This window comes from Branchiostoma floridae, chromosome 11 (genome assembly GCF_000003815.2).
Source record: "Branchiostoma floridae strain S238N-H82 chromosome 11, Bfl_VNyyK, whole genome shotgun sequence".
In the NCBI taxonomy this organism is placed as follows: domain Eukaryota; kingdom Metazoa; phylum Chordata; class Leptocardii; order Amphioxiformes; family Branchiostomatidae; genus Branchiostoma; species Branchiostoma floridae.
Window position 1 is genome coordinate 17,315,203 of NC_049989.1, and position 25,727 is coordinate 17,340,929.

General features: G+C 41.4%; 1 protein-coding gene across 1 annotated transcript; it reads left to right on the forward strand.

Moving 5' to 3' along the window:
• The first annotated feature begins 9,074 nt into the window (after positions 1 to 9,074).
• Positions 9,075 to 11,509, forward strand: LOC118425291 (cysteine-rich receptor-like protein kinase 27). The gene is made up of 4 exons (XM_035834095.1): positions 9,075 to 9,260; positions 9,333 to 9,423; positions 10,481 to 10,815; positions 11,177 to 11,509. The coding sequence occupies exons 1-4, from the start codon at positions 9,075 to 9,077 to the stop codon at positions 11,507 to 11,509; spliced, it is 945 nt and encodes a 314-aa protein (XP_035689988.1).
• Positions 11,510 to 25,727: the final 14,218 nt, after the last annotated feature.

A 25,727-nucleotide genomic window follows, 5' to 3' on the forward strand; every position in this document is an offset into this window, starting at 1 on the left:
CTTTGATTAGACTTCATATCGCTTAGCAAAAAGTGACGCAAACAGGGGAAAATAGTAAAATCTGCTCACCCTGTCACAAGGCGACTACTCTCCATTGATTTAGACACCAAAATTTGTATCTTAATGCTGTTCAACCACACTTTGGAGCAGATACTGGGAGTGCACAGAATGGGGGGGGTGTCCTTGTGGGCTAATATAACCTTGGGGGCTAATGTGTTCCCCCCAATTGGTTATGTTGGCAATAGAAAGGATTTACCTGACTCAACTAAATGAAATTCATTCAGAAATTCTGCCATTCTAGTGTTTTGGGCGCTGATTTCTTACTTTCTGTACCTTTTATTGACAATGCAATATGCACTCTCATAAAATGCTTCAAAGTCTAACCTGAGCGCTTTTCAATACAACTTTAGGTGTGTAAATGGTTAGAGACTACTCTCCTTATGCTAGAAAGATCAACTTTTAACTTTTTCTTCAGTTTGTGTCACTTTTTGGTGAATGCTATGGCGCCTATCAAATGCCTCAGACCACTGCCAAAGCCTTGAGGAAAGTCCTCTGACACCTGCCATGAGATCTACTCCTCTGAGAGCATTCTTGGTCAGAAAGCTTTGAAACTTGGGATAATGTTTGACAACTCTTACCCGCATCATGCGAATTGATTGAAATTTGTCAATTCTCAAGTTCAGGAAGGTATTTCCGGACTTGCGCAGATGACCCAGTTTTAGCCCATACAGAATGCTTAGGTAGGCTTGGGAAAAGTGGCTGTAAAATTGTTTTTCTTGTGATATGTTTGGATTTTGGAGGTGCATATTATAGGTAAGGGTTGTAGCTTCTATATTATGTTCAAAAAACAGATTTTTAGTGATATCTGTGGCTGCAGTAGGCCTTAGAAGTTAGGTGTTTTGGTATTGTTTACATGCAGTGAAAGAGGGTGAAAAGGTCTCCCACCTATGTTTTGATGGCATATAATATAATTCCGCCGTAATTTTTTTCTTCCTTTTTTTGTCGTTAAATTACTCTTCAGAGGTCGGACAACCATGCCAATGTGAGTTTTTCATGTTCTTAAAGTCGGGTAGGTGATTTTTGACAGCCTCTTTCTCCCATGATTCCCATTGTTAAGAATATGCATATGAAATACTGAAATGCAGCCTGCCATGAGAGAGAGAGCGTGAGAAAATGGCGCACATGGAAGGGACCACGCCAAGACAAGAGTGGGAAGACATCGTTCTCAGTGGCATTCCTGACCATGTATGTAACGTTATACGTGCAAACTGTGGCAGAAATTTCGATGACAACACGGCGTAAGAAGCGTAGTTTTACTGTCACCACGAGCCAGGGCTTTAGCCAGCTTGAAACTTTTTTCCGTCAGCCAATTCCAATCGTCGCGAAAACTGCGAAAATTAATTAGAAGGACTGAACTGAGACCTTGAAAAACGGGTTTTAATGAGATTATCGTATGCGAAAGGGCACCGACACACATTGTCAACAATCATAACAATAGCAAAACAAACAGTGTGTGGCTTTTACGGCCGTGGACGGCGTCCCCAAGCCGCCTGAAGCTTCCACCAAGGATTTTTGTCCGTCAAGGTTGACGGATTGGTTTGAAAATTTTTCCGTCAGACGCAACAAATTTCCGTCAATTGACGGAAAAACGGACGCTGGCTAGAGCCCTGCCACGAGCTAAGTTTGGATGGATTTGGATGAAGTTCTGAGCTGTTTTTACCGACGAATTCCTGCCGTTTTGGAGAATTTGCGGCCTCATATCACAAGGGAAGCAAAGTTATTATTGTTGTTTTTACGTCCAGTATTTCTTAGGAGAACGAATTATCCTTTCGCCTCGCTGGCCGATAGCACATGACCACACGGCCGGAAATATTTCCCCCGTGCATAATGACGTTTTCTGATCAGTGTGCTCTGGTTTACGATGTAAACAGAAAATGTATAAGTTGTTTATATAAAAATTGTATTTCAAAACGTCAGTGTGGCGTCTTATTTCTCACAATAACAACATTTACTTTGTAATGTCATGGCGAGATTAACTGGTATGTTATGAGTATTTCGTATACAGCTAGGATGTTTGGGTATTAGCGGCTTGGAAATCGGCGCCGATTCACCCTCAAAATGTTGAATTTTGAGCAAAAATACCGTAGACATATGGGCAGAAAAACACAAACTTCAAATATTTTGGGGGTCCCTGGTTATTTTAGCAGAAGCCCCAATTTAAAAAATAAAAATAAACGTAACAGTTACGGCCAAAAATAAGAACGTTCCGGGTGGATATTTTGGCTGAAAAAATAAACGTTTATTTGGGACAAAAGAGCATGGAAGCAAGGGAAAATTCAGGGGCCAGGGACTCCCAAAGTCCCCACACACTGTCTACAGGACGTGCCGTTTTTAACTCTGGTGTTGTGCTCACGGTCATTTTTCTGAGAACTCCACGCGGGTGATTGACCAAGTTTCCTGTCCCCGCCTAGTACTCCGCCCCTACGCTGCCCGGCTGGAATGGTCCGCGCGGCTTAGAGCCGTTCTGCCACAAGCTCTCGGGGAGGGGGTCATTAAGCCCAGCCAGCGAGAGCTTGTGTAAACACAGGCTAAGCATCTCCAGGGCAAAATATATTAGAAAAAAAGGTTCCGCTGCAGTACAAACAAACAAACAAACCACCAAGAGGCCCAAAATTGACCTTAACCGCTGCGTCAAGAACACCTACCCAGATACTACATATCATCACAATATATCCTGAAGTTGTTAAGTTATTGCACTGGATTCGCGCGCACGCACGGAGCCTATACCAACTATACCACCATTTATCATGGAGGTAATATTGTCAAACACACAAGTAAGGAATTCATCGTAAATAAAGCGTACAGCATTACATTGCGCCGTCGAAATACAGAACACGACTCAAAGTATCAGTAAGATAACCCCTGACTGATTCTCCTGCCTGGAAACTAGTATTACATCATTACAGCTAAGTAATATTACCAGCTTACACGTTCCGATCCTGTTATGTGCAAATCCAATCGTCAAGGCAACCGACTAATAAGAACTGCATTGATTTAGTAAATTGAGGAAGCCACAGCACATAATGCGGAACATGAAACGCACCAGAGACGTACATTAGTTACATAAGGAGATGTTCGTTCACAACAACGTCTGTTTTCTTTAGACATCTTCGTCTCAAATGCCCCATTGTACTATGAAAGTTTAGATACACACTGAAAATGAAAGCTTATGCAATCCTGAAATAATTTCAATATACCACCCCCCATGATATCGGCTTGATACTAATATGCGAACAGAATAAACACATACAATGAATGCCTGTATATAAACCTTTCCATCCCTCCCTCCCTAAATTCCTTCATATCTGTCGGCATAAGACCTAATCGGTAAAAAACCTGACCTCAATATCTTTAAAAAAAGTCACCAACGCCCATGGAGGCCGTGAAGAAGGCTGGGAGCAGCAGACAAATCCGATCAACACGGAGCTTTGAAGTCCCTACCTACTGTATTAGCTGAGCTTGTTGCTGACGTGTACTTGTCAGATATGCTTGTTTATGAAATGTTTTTTCTGAGATATTATACTTAAGGATTCACCCATCTTCCTGTGTAAAATGTCATTAGGAACAATTGACAACTAACGTTACAGGGATTAATGTAATCCACGTAAATACATACTAAGAAGCAGTGTATCTGGTTTGAAACTGTTATTCTCGAAAGGACACACCCAAACCATTTTGTTAATGAAAAAAGCTGCCTCCAAAATGGAGGCGGAAGCTATTGCATGAGGAAAAACAATAAAGATTAAGTTTTAGATTTAGATATCCCTACTCACGCGCCAACCTCTGCAGCGGTTCCAACTTACCTGCTAGGACAAGACGTTACTGCTTACGGAAGATGCGACTTAAGAAGTTGCTGCCTCCTAAAGATGTGTCTCGAGTTCTGGGCGGCGACAGCTTTCTGGGTGTGCTTACGTGGCTGCAATCTAATCGCTTATTACTAGGCAGAATGTAGTGTGTATATATATTCATGTATAACATAATACATATGTAATATTATAGGTTTAATATGCTGACTGTACGTCATTATGCTAATGATGAGATGTGATTGGCCAATTTAGATTTGAGAGTTGGCACGAACTATTCCTTCGGGGGAGGGCAGGCACAGAATTATACTTAGAATAGCATAATAAACGCAAACAAAACAACAAACTTTCATTCAGGTACATGAATATGAATATAGAGGGATGACGTAGCATCGAGTGGGAAGAATAACATTTTGTTTTTCTGCAAATGACAGACTAATTTTCTGGGAAAAGATGTTAATCTGGGCTGGTAGGGTAAAAATAAACAACTTTGTGCGTCAGAACTCAGTGTTGTCTTTAAATGGGCGTGTTTTTCTGGAGATGTCGAGACCCTTCCTGCCATTTTGGGTAGTCTAACATAGCCCCATATGCTATTTTTCATTTCAGTTAGAGTCCATTCCAAGACACCATGATGGTTTTTAGGCGATATTCATAATTAGTCTGAATTATTTTCAATAAAAGAATATCTGAGCCATAATAATTAAATTATTTTCAAAAAATTGACTAAGAAAATACTCATTTATTTGAATTTCTTTGAATATTTTAGAAACATTTTGAAAGTAACTGTACAAAAATATCTGTACTTAGAATAATTGTGAAACCTCTCTGTGATTATTTCACATTTACAAATATTTACAAAAAAGGGTAAACCTGGCCAAATGGTAAAATTAGTTTATTGCCCCCATAAAAGTAAGCCCTATTGTTGTATCTGGATATTTTTAGATTTCACTGCTGGGCACTGGTGGATCCTTTGTGGTGGGCCATTGTTGCATGGCACCCAACCATACTTTGCAAGGATGTGTGAATTGCTATCTTCCCAGCCCACCGAACCATTTACAAAAAATGGTAGAAAATGGTAAATAATGGTAGAATGCTGTTATCATTATTTAGAAACCATTAGAAGTATCCAATTCCACACCATGAATATTTCCAAAGTTTTACAGGACCAGGGAAATATTTATAAAGTTGAAACAGTGTTAAAAATATTTCTGAAGTATCAAATGTCCTAGACATATAATCACAAAACTTTAAAATCAATTCTAAACAATGGCAACAAACATCCGCATGGTGTCTTGGAATGGACTCTATATAGTCATGTTTTTTCACAATGACTGTGATTGACAAGTGTCAGAAACGTCAAAGCACAGCCCAACAATACTCATATACTGTCTTTCGAATGTAAAAATGCCTTTAACTACAGACGCACACACACATACACACACAAGTGCCCATATATATATATATATATATATATATATATATATATATCAGAGAGACAGACAGAGACAGAGAGAGAGAGACATACACACACATATACGTGTGTATACACACATAAACGCATGTATATACGCACACACACGTACACATACGTTCCTAAACACACACGCACACACTCATTTATAGATATATATACATGAATGCACACAGCGACACACACACATACAGATACACAAACGTGCCTACACTCACAAACAAAGACACATACAGGAACAAATAGTACAATATAATATGTGTCTAACGCTAGTCTAAAGCTTACTGCATTTTAATTGATGAGGCATTAAGTTAACAGAGATTCATGGAGTTTGACCGAAAATTTAGAGTTTAATTCAGTGTTGGAAGTGAAGTATCAGCAATTTTTACTATCGAGATTCACTATGGTAGCTCACAATATACCCGGTAAACACAACAAGGCAACTTTTGGCTTATCTAAACGGATGACGTGACATTAGGTGGTGCGAATTTCATTTTGTTTTTCTGCAAGTGCCGGACTAATTTTCTGGGAAAAGATGTTAATCTGGACAGAAGGTTGGTACGTCAGAACTGTTGCTATAGTCATTGAATTTACGTGTTTTTCTTGAGACATTGCAGACCCCTCATTACGAACCAGGCCAATTCAGAACCGAGAAATGAGTAAACACAGCCAAGGTGTCAGGCTGCTGGGGTTTATTGACTCTCAGGCTGGTGTGAATTACGTACCAATCCCCTCAGTATACACGGGGAATGCCATTTATTGCATAGCGCATTAATGTCGCTAGATGGCATAGTGTATCCACATGCCTGGAGAATACCGAACACGTTTCGTAATGCCGAGCATCAATGCGCCGGTCTCAGGGACAAAAGCGTGTGCGTTATCATGAGTGCTGCCCGTTGTTTTATCATGTACGCGTGTTGGAGATTTTTATACGACCGTTGAAATCTGAAGCTTGAAGAATGTGTACATCTGTGTGTGTGTGTGTGTGTGTGTGCGTGTGTGTGTGTGTGTGTGTGATTGCCATAATAACTCGCCTAGATGAATATATATTTGTTATGTTCAACCTACTTTTGCCAAACGTTTCTATCCACAACTTGCAGAGGTCTGGTTCGGAAGGCTATATCGTGAGCTTCTAGTGCAGACCGATACCTACCCGTATTTATTTGAGTTCCGAATCCATTCGTTATTTCCCTCAATTATAAATGAAACGAAAAAAGGGTCACGGTTTTAAATACGTTTTGAAGCCAGGTTGACGGTGGGAAACCTCTTCTTAGATTTAAGGTACCCATGAACATTTCAAGTTGCCGAAAGGTGCAACGTCCAGCTCGCGGTAATCGGTAATTAAATAGATGAAAATGAAATAAAATGCCATCATGAAAAGTCCCCAACATTTATAAAGGAATTCCCTACGGCAGGACTTTTATTAAGGTGTTTTTCCCCCTAAATTTTGGATATTTTTATCCGTTGCATTCTGCCTAAGTTAACGAGATAAAGCCAGGTTTCGCCGAACAAAATATTGACGGCGCCGGGCAACGGGGCCAGGTATTTCCATCCTGCATGTGGATACAGCCTATTGTTGGTCTTATCTATTTGTTAGTACAATGTACTTTCAATTAACTTTCGGGTCTGAACTTGCAATTTAACTTTGTTTATAATTAGTACTCATGGGCATTTTGCCTTGTCCAGGTGGAAGCAGGCAGAGGTTATCACTAAATAGTGGGCAGAAGTGTCAGTTGTATCTGGTAATCTAACGTCCCATTGTGCCCCCGCGATGTTGTCGAGTGTAGGGTAGTCACCTCCAGTACTAATGTGGAACTTTCTGTAGAATGTGTCGTTCATACCAAACAGTTCTTTGTCGAAACCCAACTGAACCGGTCCAATCTTGAATGTCTTCCTTCGGCCGTTTTTGCTCAGGCTGTCCTTCTCCCTTCGGATACACACTCCTATGCTAGTCTTTCTTAACAGCGACTGATAGGCGCGGTCGCCAGCATTCCTTATGCTGGAGTCCACGGCTCTGTTGAGCGCCTCTTGGCTTGTCTTCTTCCACAGGAGTGTGAACTGCCTGCTACGACTTTTCCCATTCTGCACATCTAAATGGCGGGCATTGCAGGTTAGAGTACAGTCTTCTTCTATGCCTGTCAAAACCCCAGCCTCAGTCTTACACTTTTTCAGTGTGGCTGTTATAGTCCCGTCAGTATTATACGCTATATAGTCCCGTCAGTATTATACGCTAAATACAGCAACAGAAATGGCACTGATCCTGGTGTATACACCTCACCACAACAGAGGAGGACCCCATCCTCGGTTAGGTATTGTTCTAGCGCACGCAGTGTTGACGGCAGGGGAGTCGTGGTTTGCTGAGACTCACGGGTAGACATTGTTCCACTGCTTGCATGGGGGGTCGGTTCATCTTCTGTTTGTGCTGTGGCGTCTGTCACTCGTCGTTTCTTCGCTCTAAGCGGAGCACTTGCAGGTGGCCTCCGTTTGGTTCTCACAGCGTTCTCTGTTGGTTTTGGTTGGAGCTGGTTGAACCTCACAATTGTCGAAGAGCAAAGACTGTCTTGAGGTTGGGCTTCTGTCTGCAGTGCCAAGCGCTCTGTGAATGGGTCCACCCACACAACAGTGCCACTTCTCACCTCGTCATTCTCCTTGAACCAAACGGTATCTTCGGCGATTATCTTTGAAACATCTACTTTACACTTGTCATGTCGTTTCCGCTTTGTGACTGGGGGCGACTCGATGCGCTGCCGCACATAGGTGGAGTTGACTCGGTTGTTGAATTGATTCCTCCAACTGTCGAATTTGACTGTCACAGTTCCATCACTGTGGACTGTATTTACGGTCCCGTTACTCCACACGCCATCTTCATCTAGAGCTTGAACCAGTGAACCAACATGGGCAATAGACGTCATAGCGGGCGTACACGGGGTCAGCAGGTTGGCTTCCTGGGCCTGATCAGATTTGGACAGAGAGAAGGACGTCATCCCTGCTAGCGCGCTCTGCTCGGTCAACTGACAGTGAATTGAGGAACACCTGCCTGTTACCTGCAAATGGTTCAGGCGACGATGCGGATGTAGGGGCGTAATTGCGTGGAGGCGGTTCGTTTTATTTCAACTGTATAGCAAATCAGACCAAAATGTGGAATGAATTTAACTGCACGGTTTGGAAACATCTTGCTTTACTGTTTCTGATAAATGTATGTCTCATACCTTTAGTAGTCCTTGTGTAATTCGTCGAATGTTCCCCTCTCCAATATTGTGTGGTACTTTCCTTGGGAGGACCAATCACATGGCTGCTGTCGGGTTGGTTTATCGGAGTTACAGGTAGGCGGAGCTATGGGATTGGTCTACTCCTATCTAACGATTTCCATAATTTCTCCATCTACAATATCCTTCTACATTGATATTTAGATCATAACGACCTAGACTGGATAAAAGTAAAATCATGCCGTTTCTGAAGTCCCCGGTTCCGGAAGCAGAAAGGCCGACTGCTGTGAGGAATCGAGAAATTGAGAAACGGTACGAATGATTATGCGTTTTTACATCTGCTTGGATATTAGTCGTCCGACTGGTGACTGGCGCCACTCGTTCCCGCCATAACTTCATACGTGTTGTCCATTGGTCAGGATATGTGATTACGTCATAATCTCGTGACATCTGCATAAGAATAGAGCGGTAAACTTGATATATCGATCCACTCGTCACGGTAGCATACTTTGTCTCAAACTCTCGAACTCGATCATGGGGAAAGTGAATCTCAAACAGAGGCAGCGTAAGAGACAAAGGAGAAAAGTGAAAAGAAAAGGTGCCTTCGAAGAAAAGAAGCAGCAAGCTGTGGAAGAGCTCGAGCAGCACAAGCAGCTCGTAGAGCAGACCCTTCGAGACGAGAAGGAACAGGAATTGGAGGACTGCCGGACGACCATCATGGTCAAATAGCGAGAGATCAGGCACCTGAGGACAGCGCTGGCCATGCAGCCCCACACCCCGCGTCTACTCAAGATCTACGACAGTGATCTGTCGGATCCTGCTGACGGACCAACTTCCCTGGGCGCGGGGAGCTTTGGGGTGGTCTACCTGAAGCGACTTAGAGGTAAGTTTTCATCTTATTAGTAGATTTCTTTTTCCCTTTTAAAAGAACTTTTAGTGCATATTGCATGAAACTTCACTTTGTATATCACTGAGTCAGATATAGATTTCAAAGAGTATATCGTATTCCCCAACCAGTCCATAATTTGTGTTGATGTCGATATAATGTCAAATTTAGTAACGATAAAGCCATGAAAGCCGGCGTCATAATTCAAGCGAACGCCGGCCGTATTTATTCTATACATTGGCCCGAGCATCAACCGTATTTTTCACCAAAAAGTCTCCCTGTCACAGATTGCAAATGGCTTGGTGTTTCACTCTGACTTTTCTGCATTTTGTTGTGTGTGCACAACAGTCTAATTAACGTGCTAACTAATCCTTTGTTCTGTTCAAGTGTTTACCATTTGTCTTATTGCAGAAATAACTACCTGCTTCTCTGTTACGATAACCTCACATTGCTAGTAAAAGACATGCACAGGTAATCTGTATTTGTTGTTGCTAAAAACCACGATATCACAAAGGTTTTGAAATAGTTTTCCTTCTGTAAGTTAACTTCTCATGTATTTAAAACACACCACGATCTTCAGATTTACCAGCACTTGCCTGCATATGCGGGTAGTCTCATTATCTGTTTACTGCCTCAAATAGCACACTTTTTATTATTTCAATTATAATAGGCGTCTTCTTTTAGCCTTGGTGATATGACACCGTACGATTGTAGCATGATTTCGGACTTGGGTCATACCCGGTATATGTGTTTTACAAACCCTGCTTGCTGTCTTGTTATGCTAAAGTGCCTTTATCTAAAGCTACGTCAGGGGTTCAGGTTTTGTCACAGCAAATGTTACAACATCAAAATCATACAATTTATGTGACCACAGCTTTGTTTACTTTGTAGGGCACGTCATATATTCTTTAATATACTAGATGTGTAGATATATTTTCTAAACAGTTCAAAGGTACATGTAGTAGAACTGAATCTGTTTTCGATGCTTATACATGTACTTGGTGATATGTTGCTATGCAAACTTTTTATATTTCTGACACTGTGTTTTTGACAGGTGCCAACAACTCCTATGTGGCATGTAAGGTGGTAGACAGTGCAGCGAGGAGGGCAGACCTGCGACAGGAGGCAGATCTCCTGGCTAGGGTGTGCCACAGACACTGGTTTCCCGTCCTCTTTGGATGGAACCTGGATGTGGCACAGCCATTCCTTGTCCAGGAGTTTGTCTCCTGTCCAGCAGGTACCAGAACTGCCCTCACCCTGACGAGTGCCATGAAGCACCCAGCAGAGCCCCTGCTGCTCAAGACGTTGGATTTCGTCCTGATCCTGACGGAGGTGGCCCGAGGCCTGGTCTACCTGCATGGGGCAAGGATTCTACACAATGATTTGAAAGTGAGTAAAGGTTTTGATCTAACTATTCAATTATCTTCTTTGATAACCTGATTTCACTCAATAACTATTAAGACAAGAGGCTCACACATGGCAAGACAACTGAGAGCCACTTTTAGAGGAGCAAGTCAGTCAAACAACATTACAGTCTTCCACCCCCAACATCTGCCTGTAACACAGTGCAAGTGCGCTCGTCTCAATTCTGGTCCATTTAGCTTCATTATGCTTGGGTATAAAATGTTTAGGGAGACTTAAGCCCACGATTGAATTTTGGCATGTTAGCATCAAATTACAGGGGGGGGGTAATGTTGTATTGGAAACACACTAGTATTAATGACCATTTTATCTTGTTTTGTTGTTTCAGCATGACAACGTCATGGTGACAACAAGAGACAAGCGGATTATTGCCAAAATCATTGATTTTGGCAGTGCCTGCCATGCTGAACAGCCTGCGAAGTTCCATGTGCCCACCGGCATGTCAACACACATTGCCCCGGAGGTGGCAAATGGGGGTGCAGTGACCAGGCTGTCTAATATCTACAGCTATGGCAGACTGGTGCAGGACGTGGAGGCAGTGATGAAGACCGGCTACCCCTGCATGAACCAGATCGCCACTGCCTGCTTCAGCCCTGCTCGTGCCGACGACAGGCCAGACATTGAGCCTATCATCAGGCTACTGGAGACTGCAGGGCACTAGAGACTTTTTTAAACTCTTTTTTTTTTTCATACTTTTTTTCAATTCGTTTAAATGCAGTCAAGTGTTTAGATCCTGGACATACTAGAGACTTTACTACAGATGGTTTTGTTAATGTTATGTTGATACTATGCTAACCTCTACTTTACTTCAGATGATTTTTTTAGACCTTTATTCCCAGTTCAAGTACATATTTCAATTCTAGTACAATGGGTAGATACATATTGCAATGGATGGCTGTACATGTTAGCCAGGATAAGATTTTATTAACACATTTACTTCTCTCTTCAAACATTTATATTACTCTAGCTAAATAAGCAATTTTCTTTCTTGGACCAAACATAAGGATAACCCTGTACTTCTTAAATATGACAACATCATACCTATTTTTCAAACCATGTGTGAACTCTATTATCGATATGTGTATCCATTGTGCTTGTATATGTATCCATTGTATTTGAACTTAAATATATATGTACCCAGTGTGCTTGAACTGAGATACTAGTAGGTACCAAGTGTACTTGAACTGAGATATGAACGGACCCACTGTACTTGAACCGAAATATGTACGTACACATTGTACTTGACCTGAAATATGTATCTACCTGCTTGAACTGATATGTATATATTCTATCCCAGTAACCATTTAACCGTCCACATTCAACAAGCATGTTCATTGTCTTCATCTTTGTTACACAATTCACATACTGGGCTGTAAATATCTCCAGATGTATTAACAATTCTCCATCTGTACAATATTCTATGTAGTATCTTAAAATTGAATTCTCTTAGCTTATTTGGTTTGATGTTAACAGTTTGTGATGTCCAAACTTTTCACCCATGTCCAGTATCAGGGTGAAATGCACAAAGTTGTCCTAAGTTAAGTTAGATGTCTGAAGCTGTCCAAAGTTGTACGAACTTGTCTGAAGTTATGACGTCATCCTAACTTTGGACAGTCAGCCGGGGGGTGTACGAAGTTGTCCGAAGTTGTCCAAAGTTATGACGTCACCCTAATCATGACGTCATCTAACTTTGGACAGTCAGCCGGGGGATGTACGAAGTTGTCCGAATTTATGACGTCATCTTAATTATGACGTCATCCAAACTTTGTATAAGAAGACGGGAGTTTTCTGAAGTTATGACGTAAATATAAAAGTATTTAGATCGAGATCTAAAAAGTCTGTGTTTTTGGTGGGACATAACCAGCCTTCACCTACCAGTGGGAGTACCGAGGTTTAACCCTCAAACACCCGAGTGGGGTCCGTTTGGACCCCAGGCGTACATTTTGAAGTGCCACTTGAACATTATTTATTTTAAGAAAAAATCATTCCGTGACTTTGTCAGTCAATATGTCTTATACCTTCTCCTAAGTTTTCGCAAAGAGTGGTACAATTATGTGGAAATTATAAAGAAAGTTTGTGTTTGTGTCCCTCTGGGGTCCAAACGGACCCCAGCAAAAATGTGCAGTTTTTTAAACAAACTTTGGAGACTAAGTCCTTAACCACTTATAGCATGACTAATACACTTTCAGACAATAATAAGAATGTAACCCTTAATCCTCACAAAAATTTCTGTGTCATCAACATGTAATGTGACGACATTATGACGCCATTTACCTATTCAGGGCGGCCATCTTGGATTTTGACCAATGACGTCATGAAATTAGCATAAATTAAAAATTTTAAGTCATGATAATTACATTAAATTTCATAGAATTTAATTGTTGTCAGAAAACAGGTGTAGTTTACCAAGAAAACCTTGTTGAAATTGAAATTGTCAAATTTTGGCAAAAATATGCCTGTTAGAATATGGTTGCCATGGCAACCCCCCAAAATGATAAACTTACTTTATTGGTGAAAAATTTTTGCAAACAATATTTTTTGATGAATTACCAAGTTTCGTAGCTTTAGCTCTAGCCGTTCATGAGTTATGCGACATAAATGTTGCTGAGGGCCTCAAAATTCCCCTATCTGGTCGGAATAGGTTTAGTGCAAAACGTGGTCCTTCTGAACTTTTGCATAAATTATGATAATGAGTTGGAATTAGCAACACATTAACATCTCAAAATCTTCCTCTTACATTGACGAAGCAATGTATATACAATGATCGCCGATAAGAAATGGTACTGAGATTATATGAACAAAACATTTTGGGGTCCGTTTGGACCACGTTTTGCACTAAACCTATTCTGACCAGAGTGTGGAATTTTGAGGTCCTCAGCAACTTTTATGTCGCAAAACACATGAACGTCTGGTGCTAAAGCTACGAAACTTGGTAATATATCACAAAATATAGTTAGCAAACATAACTCAATAAAGTAAGTTAATAATTTCTTGGGGTTGCCATGGTAACAGAATTCTAAAAGGCATATTTTTGCAAAAAATGTCAATTTCGATTTAAACAAGGTTTTCTTGGTAAACTACACTTGTTTTCTAGCAACAAATAATTTCTAAGAAATTCAATGTTATTTTCATGACTCAAACTTTATAATTTATCCTAATTTAATGACGTAAGTAGTCAAAATCCAAGATGGCGGCCCTTATTATCTAAATGACGTCATACTGTCGTCATATTTAATAGTAATGACACAGAAGTTTTTATTAGGATTTAGTTTTACATGTTTAGTATTCTCTGAAAGTTAACCCTATCCAGACTGGGCTTTTTGGGCCTTCCCTGGCCTGGGGGGGGGGGGGGTCTCATTCGACCCCCCCTTCGTATTTTCAAAACGGCTTACTGTGCGATCACCAAATTTGCAGGGGAGGTTGTGCTCATCAAGTTTTATAATTCCTAATTCCTAAAATTTTTATATCATTATGACGTAAAATGACGTCATTATGACGTCATTAATTGATATTTTTGGCTAAAACGGGGAATTCCCATAATACCTAGATACCTCACTGAAAAAGTTACCAATAATGGTTTCTTATCAATATTTAAGTGTTACAAGACTTCTGTTGTCAAAAGTCGACGCAACGACGTCAAAATGACGTCATAGAATGACGTCATCTGTAGTTCATCTATCCGCCATCTTGGATTATCAACCTTAAATTTTTCAAGATACATTATTTTCAACATATAACGCTAAAACCCCATGGAAATGGATTAGAAACGTTCACATGAATGTTTACTGTAAGAAAATACCACGTAGTGATGAAATCGGAGTGAAAATAAGCTTGTTATACTTGAAATCATGATATTGTCGGCCATCTTGGATTTTGACCAATTACGTCATCTCATTAGCATAATTTATGAATATTTAATTATAAATGGTCAACTAAGATGTGTTAGATATTAAATATATATGAAAATAAGTTTAGTTTAGAAAGAAAATTTTAAAATCCCACTGTTTAAACCAAAATTAGTGATTTTTGTAAAATTTGCCTTTCAGAAACCCGTTGCCATGGCAACACGCAAAATCATAAACTTACCCAATTTTTAAAAAAAAATTGTTGTCAACAGTATTCTAGGAAAACTCACCAAGTTTGGTTGTTCTAGCACAAGCCGTTTGGGAGATATAGGAGGTCAAAGTTGGTGCGGGCACTTTTAGCCCGGAAAAGCTTCGGAAAAGGTGTAGAAGATATTGGTCGACAAAGTCACGGAAGGATTTTTTCTTCAGATCAGAAATGTTCAAATGGTACTTCAAAATTTACGCCTGGGGTCCAAATGGACCCCACTCGGTTGTTTGAGGGTTAAAATACTGTGATAATGGCAAGATATTCATCATTGATACACCTGAAGCTCACTGCTAATAATTTGTAAGGTAAAGCCTTCTGAAAACAATGAAGTGAGAAAATGTGAACTTGTTACTGTTTGAAAATGTTGCCTTGCCAACTTCTCAATCCTGTCAATGACATATGTTTAACTTTTATTTTATTGTTTCAGACTGACAATATGATGGTCGGAAGTGTCCGTAGGGATGGCATCAGTGCAAAAGCCATTGATTTTGGCTCTGCCTGTCTGCTTGACCGTTCAGCGTCGTTCACCATGTCAGGGATCATGTCATCTCACATTGCCCCAGTGGTGGGGAAGTCACCTTCTACTCTGATGTCTTCAGCTACGGAAACCTGGCTAAAGATGTTGAGGAGGCAGTGAAAACAGGACACCTGCAGACGATCATCACAGCCTGTGTGAACTGTCCGCGAGCCAGTGACCGACCCAGCATCGATAACGTAGTTAAGATGTTGGAGACAGCATGCCACCACTAGGGGTCGCAGACAATTACTTGGTGTATATGTTCGATTTATATGCTATACTCTTACTATGTATTTGTTTCTTATGTGTTTTTGATGTGATTAAATGCATCCAAAGGAGTAACGTTTGAGTAGAAGTGTTGCAGAGACAGTTTGTCCAGCTTTAAAGAGTATTTTGTTGAAACTGACTCGTTTTTTTTGAGGATTTTGGATGACAGCTTGACAAGACCTGCATTGGTGGGAGGGCGGACGGCGCGTTCTTTATTTTTGTGCAAATAGCTCAAGCCGGTGTGTGCAGTTAACTCGGCGTCTCCAGGATTGCAGTACCGAACAAACGAAATATCACCGACAAACTGGTAAAATCCACTTGTATTTAACGAGACTGTGATCCATGTAGAACCAATGAATCGTTGTATCGTGTATTTTGTACTTAGAGACAAGATGGAGAGGGACGATAGGATCACTTCAACCTCCTGGGCGCCACCGTGCGATCAAAGAGGAACACAAAATCCCAACATGGTCATGGACGAGGAAGTACTCGCTTAAGTGCAGCTTTTATGAAAGAGATAATGCAACAACAACAAAAACTACTATAAAGATCTCCTAAACCAACTTGAAAAGCACCAAGAGTTCCTCGTGGGGGGCAGCTACAGCCAGGGGTAAGGCAAGCCCCGAGAATGGAAGACCCACAACCTTCAGCTTCGGGGGTACAACAGCAACAAGTACCGCCGCAGGCTCCACTATCACATGTGCACAGCAATAGGCTACGCTGGCACAACAGCAGGCTCCACCGGCACAACAGCAGGCTCCGCCGGGACAACAGCAGGCTCCACCGGCACAACAGCAGGCTCCGCCGGGACAACAGCAGGCAGCGCCGGGACAACAGTAAGCGCCACGGGCTGTACAGCAAGCACCGCCGGGCCCAGCAGCAGCCTTAACTGGCGTTGCAGCATCCAACGCCGGCCCAACAACAGGCTCCTCCAGTCTTACAGCAAGCTCCGGTGGCCCAACAGCAGGCTCTGCCGGCCAAACAGCAGGCTGTGTGGATTCTACAGGGACAAGTGGCAGGACCAAACCAACAGGTCCATTTTTTCTGTTATTAGACATTGTGCCATCAAAAAGCATTTCACAGACAGAACTCGAAATTTTATTGCAAGGTAACCCAATTAGGACTGTTTGTGACGTCATACTAAACATGGAAACGGTTAATTCATTTAGCACATGTTGGCTATGTTTACGCAATCAACATAATTACTATTGCTATTGGCATTCTCCAACCTGGTTCTTAAAGATTAGCCTCACTGTTGCCACACACGATTGCCCAGTCCAAACATTGCGAGTCCAAGGCCTGTCGTACAGCCCGAGTTACAGTCGTCACGGACAATAAACATTGAGCGAAAGAATTTCCCTGTACGTATCTCCCCTTGTTAGCAAGACATGTTGTACATTATTGCAGTAAATGCTTGAATGTTTTCCAAGTAGGATACTACTGATTTTCGTTGGGTACTTGTACACGTATCGCTCAGTGCCTGTTGTTTCTTGTAGTGGCATATGGCGGTTGCACATGTCATGTGTGCTTCATCGAGTAAAATGTGACTGCTGTTCATTTTTAGGGCAATTAGATGAAAACACAACAAAAACATATTAAATGTTATCATAAAAAATGTTAAGATTTTTTTCTGAGTAGGATTGTGCTGATTTTCGTTGGATACTTCAGCCGTGTCACACTTGTATTAGTGTTATGGGTGGCGTTGTTGTACGACGTCCTCACCACTGCAAATACAAAGTGTGCCTTCCTAATATCATTACCAACCACTGGTATATGGCAAAATGTTAGAGCAGAAAAATGTAATAATAAAATAAAAGACTGTACAAACCTATGTATTACAGCGCGAGATCAGGTCTGCTATCAAACAGTTTGGGGTTGTGGACACGGACGGCAGGCGTTCAGGAAGGCCGTCGATGAAGTAAGTATCTACAAGCACTTAACCCGGCCTTATATACGATGATGTTAATCGATCGGGAATCGTAATATATGTATGGTAATAGATGACGTTTTATAATGAATGCAAAGCATGCAAATGCTATTATATATATTTTTCAGTAGTGGTCAAAGGAGGACATAAAGAACATGACTCTGTGCCTGAATGTCAATACCTGCCTCTGTAGTTTTTGTCAGTGTCGTATTACTTATCTCCAAGTGCGCAAAGCCTTCCAGCACCTTCTCAGAGGGGCCGTAGAATCACAATTCAAAGACGCCATGCGTATCAAGCGAAACGAGGACAAGCGGTGACAATTTGTTAATTAGCAAACTAAAGTAAAAATGCACCACTTGAAAGTGTATAAAACCCAAGTAAAGCATGTGCACTGTATTTGGTAATCACAATAAAAACCAAACACTTTCACTCAATAAAAAAACTTTTTGTATGCGTCTACGCTACATGTACACCCTCACCTTTTCTTAAACATCGCACTATCCCCCCAAAAGTCATTATTCTGACTGTAGTTTGTGTCCAACGAGTATTCAATATAAATAACGTCACAGTGAACACAAACTAGCACCGCTATTTACGGAAACAACGGTTTATTAAATTTTCCACCGCTGTGCAGGGTTCTGTATTTACAGTTAACGTCATTTGAAGTCTTAATTTGTGGCAATCGAATTAATCGTGGACAGAAACTATACGTTGCATTAATTCTGTGATGTATATATATTGAGACACCCTAAAATGTAAACAGTTCCACAGTAATACGTGTATGATAGACCAGGCGCTCCCTGTGACATACCATGTTATTGTTTTCGTAGCAAGGAAAGCAGGAAGAGGAGAAAGGCGGGTGGGCGCCCTGTGTGCATTAAAAGGACCAGGGGGAGCTGCTGGCTACCGGCACAGAAGTGTGTTGTGCAGAGAGCACAGGTACACATGAATAAAGTCACATCTATTGAAAATATACAGGTACGTTTGACAATCTGCCATTATACAGAGCATTCAGAAGAAGGCGACATACTGTCAATGCAGAAACGTTCGCGGTGCTTTAATGTTCGCAGTTTTCGCGGTGGCCGCTTCACCGCAAACTTAAAACCCATCGCGAACATTTTTCCATTGCAGTAAGAGACTACAGTGCATGGTCATACCGCGAACTTAAAACCACCGCGAAAAGTCATTTTCCCCGCTACCGCGAAAGTAAATCCCCACGAACTTAAATACATTTACAGTACATGACATTGGCATATATACATATGATGCGGGCATTATTTACAGCTATCATGCCTTTACTTATTCAAAACATTTTTCTCCCTCATTGACTGTCAACGTCACCTCCATCACCCCAGAGGGCCGGACTCACCCTGCCATAGGTGACATACAAGTAAGATGATTGAATTTAATGTACTCCCTATATTGCACAAAGCATGAAGGAAATAAAAAGTGGTACCACCAGTGGTGATTTATGTGCTTAATAACCATGTTGCTACACCCCATAGATGCACATGGATATCAATATGGACATTGTAGGACGTCTTTTCTCTTTATTTGCAGGTCCCCGCGATTCTCAACATTAATTTTTTTTTTAAATTCTGTGCTATTAATAAGTTTGACAAGACAATTAAGTTGTGTTTCTTTATGTAAATTAATTTTAGCTGATATACGTAGACTTACATTTATGTAAATGGCTTGAATTGAAATGTTTTTATTCAAAAGTCTAATGACTTCTTGTGCTGTGGTAAGTAAACCGTTCCTTATCTGTTGACTACTTTGGTTTGTTGTTTCATTTCTGTGGTTAATTGGTCGGTTGGTCGATTCGCATCGTGTATGAACAACACAGTGCTGATGATGCCTCGCCTGTAGCTACGACGACTTCATCCTCATATTCATGAAAAGATTATTAGTTCCCAGCATTGCATTAGTACAAAGCATTTTTTTCTTTTTCATTTTACAAGCATGTAATTTGTAAAATGTATATGCCAATCAGCGGAGTTTGCATCACACAGACTAGATTACATCACTCACACAGAAACATGCCCATGAAGTTGAACCTTCCACGTGGACGTTATGGTTGCTTACACGGGGAACAATGGACAGTTCTTGCATAAAATTACACAAATATACTTCTGGACTATTTCTCGTTTAATCGTATGGCCGTGCAACGTGTGATTGACAAACATACGCAGCATGTGTACATGACTTACCAAATTTTAAACGGAATGTTAAACAGAATGATTCTCACTGATGCTGCATTGCTAGCATGTCGCCTCTACTTCACTGTCTTATTGTATAGCAAGCTGAAATTTGCGAGGCAAAGTTTCTAAATTTGCCAGTATTTATAGCCGTTACATACATGGCGGTGTCACAATTTTATGCTGACGTAGGAATTAAGGCAAAGACAATTATACTGATTTTGTAATAGTCAAGTATTATGTGTACGTGTAATAGATAACATACTGTATAATATATACCACTTCTGTTGTGACATTGATGAAATGATAAATCAGCTCTGAAAGAGGACCTTAGTGTTTGTCGACTATATAGAAGGCAGCAAAACGACAAGTTGTAATTGTGACAGACAATTACGACCCCCTCTGAATAATTTGTAAGAAAGACAATATTACCACTGACAGCAGCCTTAATGATAACTCTCCTAATTATATAGTAGTAACGGTTGATCCTGTTTGGAAAACCAAATACAATGAATTGATGGATTGTCCCAAGGCTATGACCTCTGCCCTATATAATATATTAAGCGGTAATTGCGAGGGCGAGAGAACCCGAGGATGACGCAGATTCCCAGACGACTGCCCATCGCGGCATTAGGCGCCCCCAACCAAGGAGGTGTCCAAGGCGTGGACGCATGAGTTTCGAGTCCGGGGCAGGGAGAATCACAGTTGTGGTTAGAGAATGTTAATTTTACCAGCAGTTACTTGATGGCAGCTACTTGATGGCGAGGTTTAATGATGAAAATTAAACCATAATCCAAAAAATGTAGTCGAGTTTGATAACCAAATGCGGGTTGGACGTATTGTAGAATTTTGGCTTTACAGTAAGCCAAGGTGGGCGCTAGAATAAATTGTCCCAAATTTAACCTCGCGGTCAGAAGCAGCAGCTCTAAAGGAAAACAGCTGCTGTATACCGAGAGTCCGGGACAAAAAAATGGCCTACCATTTCTTTCTAAACGTGTGAAGTTGCATGATGAAAGGGAATACATCGACATTCTGAGGTTCTTCAAGGGGCACAGACCCATTCGTCAGCTCTAGGACAACAGAGAGGAGGACATTTAATAATCCATGAGAGAGAGGACACCAACGACCGGCACGATCCTCCCCAATGGTACACATGCTGATAAAGCCCTTCAAATCGGACCCAAGGAAAGAGAAAAAGAAGAAAGTGAAGGCGAGAAGTTTAACGAGTCCCTCGAGATTAAGGACTTAACGATCCGCTCCAGGGCTGCTGTACTACAAGAGCTAAACAAAAGGTTCCAAGATGTAGTACAGGTAGGCTACCTCAAGGGACCAAATGCATTGGACCCACGATCAATCAATGATACTTGGGAAAGGCTGGAAGAAAAGATTGCAGTCTACAGAGAAACCATACAGAGTGAAAGAAAGAACAAGAACAAGGCCCGGCCGAAAAAAAATGGTGTAGGTACCAACCAAAGTAAAGAAGGAGGTAACCACTGTTAATACCTTATTTGAAGAAATCTTTCTGACGGAAAACACAATAACTGTTTTCGTAAGAAATATCATGAAATTTATACCCAAAAAAAGTCCTTTTCTGTCATATTTCTTCAGTATAAGTAAGAAATGTTAAGAAATGGAAACAATACTATCTGTTGATCTTAATGTTAGGTAAATCTCATTTAGCATATGGAAGACTTAAGTTTCAGCATTTAGCATTCTTCTTTTTTTTAAATTATAGACTTTGAAGGTTGTCCCTTAAGTACAACTATTAGATTAACCCTCAAACCACCGTAGCTTTTTTGTGACGTAGATTACCGTATGGGGTCAAAACTGACCCAATAACGTTTTGTACAAATACAGTTTTTTGTGTGACTCTTTTTGTGATTTGTATATATGTAGTTTCATTAATCTATGCAGAACAGTTTGACATGATTGGGTGAGAATAACTCTTGCTCATTATCATAATTTATGCAAAAGCTCATGACCACAACATTTTGCACTGACACTACTCAGACCGAGTACGGGTTTTTCTATGCCTCCACCAACTTCAATGTCGCATAGTCCCTGAACTAGGTCACACCGTGAGAGAGATGGACTGGATAGCCATCGAAATTTTGAGGTACGCCTGCTTACCTTTAATAACAGTTACTGATTGATAAAAAGTTCTATTAACGTCAAAGAAGTGTATATAGATGTGTAGAGATGATATAAAGTACTTCACAATTCAAGTGATTACAACATTTTTCTAGTGAAGCTTAGTACAAAATTTAACGACGTGCTATATTAACCGTCCACTTGAATTGTATATAAGGTTCAAGTTCCAGAGCCAGTGGGCACATGATTAATCATTTGATGAATCAGAAAAAAATGTATGAAACAATATATTAACATGAAAACACGTGGCAGAAGTAAATTTAAAGACAAAATAGTCACCACTGAGGTGTCATTTATTCTAAACTATCTCTTGCGTGCGGTTACATTATATATTAGACAGTTCGGTTCTCTCCATGGTTGGTCAACAGTACATTACCTGACGCGTCTTGTACACAACGTCCTTGAGGCATCAGACAAACCTGGCTACGTGACAACACTTGTTCTCACGGACTTCCCGAGTATTTGATTATGTCCACCACCAGACCGCCATTTGCAATCTACTTGACCTTGTTGTCCGCCCGTCCATCGTGCCCTGGGTGAGCAGTTTCCTGTCAGGTCGGCGCCAGCGTGTGAGGTATCAGGGCAAAGTCTCGGACTGGCAAACTTTGACGTGTGGTGTGCCTCAGTGAATGAAGTTAGGACCACTAGTTTTTCTACCCATGGTAATGACGCCCTCCCAAGTCACGAAACGTCTTCAGATGGGTTTAAGTATGTCTATTTCCGAATCACGACATGTGTCTGCAACACCAAGGATTCAGGACGACATCAATGGCCTGACACGTTGGAATGATACTAACTTCATGGCCCTGAACCCGTCTAAGTGCATGGTGATGGTGTTTCACTTCATGAGAAATCCTCCACCACCGCCAGCAATCACTGATGGGCCAACCCAACTACAGGTTGTCCAGGCAGCACGTATCCTGGGACTTATCCTCCAGAACCCAGAACAACCTCAAATGGACCCAACATGTGACCTCAAATGCCACCAAAGGGAGTAAGAGACTCTATTTGATAAGAAACCTGAAGAAACACGGACTGGGCATAAGTGACCTTGTACTCGTCTACATCGGTTTCGTGCGGCCTCTTCTTGAGTACGCCTGTGTCATCTGACACCCCGGTCTTACCAGAGATTTGTCATCGAAAGTCGAACGCGTGCAGAAGAGGGCTCTGAGAATTATACTCGGACGGGAGTACGTCACTTACGACAGTGCACTGAACACTTCGGGTCTTTGTCGACTGAACTGTAGAATGGACAATGTATGCCTACGGTTTGCACGAACTCTTGTCAACTCTGTACGATTCAGTTATTGGCTTCCATCTAAACGAGGGGATACCCATGATAGGTCTCTAAGAAACAAAGACAAACTCTCTCAGTTCCGGTGTAGAACTGCTCGTTTCGCTAATAGCACATTACCGTACTGTGTAAAGCTCCTGAACCAAAACGAGTAATTTGTGAATAGTAGCGAATCTTTCTTTGTGTAGTAACTGACCAGTTATTGTGAACAGTAGATGTTATGTTGTGACTCGATCAATTTAAAAGTGTTAACTTGAGTTAGAGGTTGAAATACTGAGTGTGGAAAAACGACAATTCTGCCATTTGTAAATGTGCTGCAAATGTTTTTAATGTCAATGGCAATAATAAACCATTTCTTTCTCTCTCTCTCTCTCATATTCACAATGGCTGCTCCCGAACCTAAAAGTAGTTTTCACGAAAGAAGGTGGTACAGCACCAACCGGACAGCATAACGGGCATCCGTTAACGCCAGTTTGGAGAACGACCTGCCCACGTGCGTTTTTCGTAGACTTCTACGGTCGGTCGGTACTCGAAATGAAAGCCACGAGGAAGATGTGACAGGAAACTGACTTAAGAGACGTGCAGCAAGTCGGCATCACCTAAGATATTTATCAATATATCCTTTTAGTTTTAGTGAGTGACTTGAACAAGCTACCAACACACATTGTCACTGGATCATCACTTACTAGTTTCAAATTGGGATTGTTACAACACATGGGCCACCTCAACTCCTAGATGTAAGTCGGGGATATTTGGTGCCTTGTATATAGTCACGCACAATTTTTGCTGATACTAGCAGAGGTGGCAAAATGCCTTGCCTATTTGCACACCACAAGGGTCCTTCATAATGACTTGAAGGTGGGCATGACCTAAATTTAAAAAAAAATCATATTTACTCTCACCTTATTTGACAAGAGGGCAATATATATTTAACAATCCAAGATATATGTATATCCAAGAGGTACTGTCAGAGGAGCTTGAGTGCCAGAAAACTTTGCATCATTTTATCTCAACCTCTGCTTTGAGATTTTCAATTGCAGTTTTACAGTGGCTGTAAATCAGGGGAGGGGGGGGGGTCAAACTAGCTTCATGCTATGCACCAAATTTTGATACTTTAGTCTATAATTTTATTTGGGTATTATTTTCCTTTTTTGCATTAACACGATGGGGGTGGGGTTTGAACAGACTTTTGCCTGCATTCAGCCATGACAGTGTCTTGTTGGGCAAATTAATTCATAAAAGTCATTAAAGCTGTGTATCCTACCGTACAAATTTCAATCTTTACTTTAGGAACGTTTCGTTGTGGTCTTGAACTGACATCCAGTTGAAAACTCCTTCTGTCTGTGTACACATTATTAAATACATTACTGTGACGATGGCAAGATATTAATCAATGATACGCCTAAAAGCTCACTGCTAATAAGTTGTAAAGAAAAGCCTTCTGTAAACAAAAACAGGAGAGAATGTGAACTTGTGAAATACTGTTTTTAAAATGTTGCATTGGCAACTTCTGAATCAAAACCATAATCATTGATTTTAGCTAAGCCTGTAAGACTGACCAGTGTCATTCGCCAGGCACATGGTATCGACTGGTACTTCCAGGCACATGGCATTGACGGGTCCTTCCACTTCCAGGTGGATGGATCCTTCGTGGTACCGGACCCGAACTGCAACGTTTAGGAAGCCGTCAGGGATGTCAGCGTTGAGGACAACCTTCCAGACGACGAATGAGGCTAGTTAACCTTCTTGCTGATCGATGCTGGGACAAAGAAGGGACGCTCGTAGCTGGCGGATTTTTATGGGTACTCCTACACCGTCAAAGAGACGACGAGGCCCTACGCCATATACTGTTCCCGTAAGAAGACCGGAGACAAATGCCCTACCACAGTGATAGAGCGAGCCGGGGTGTATCGGAAGGGCAACGACAGGCGTGACCACCCGCCAGAGATGAATGCGGCCACCAACTTGCGCATCAAGGTCAAGGTACGGAAGAGTGCTGTACAGAACCTTTTCCATTCCACGACCTCAATCGTCGAGGAGGAGGTGATGGAGGAAGTAGATGTACAGGCGCCGAACACAAGCATCCCAAACATGTTAAGTCATTTTTGTTTATAGAAAGAACATAGTGCACTTAGGAATCAAAACAAGACTGCACTAAGGAATCTAAGCATACTAACTCTACCTTATTTTACCTTTTGCATATCATTCAGTATGAGTTAAAGAATTTTTTGCTTCCTTGTGCATGGCGAACAAACGTAGGCAGGAGCTGCGCCCACAGAAACCCACTATGCTCGACTTCGATCTGAAGGAGCAGCACCTCCCAGATGGTTTCTTCAAGGCGGACATCAGGTTTGACGGGCACAGACACCTTGTCTTCACCACCGATCAGCAGCTAAAGCTGCTATCGACGGC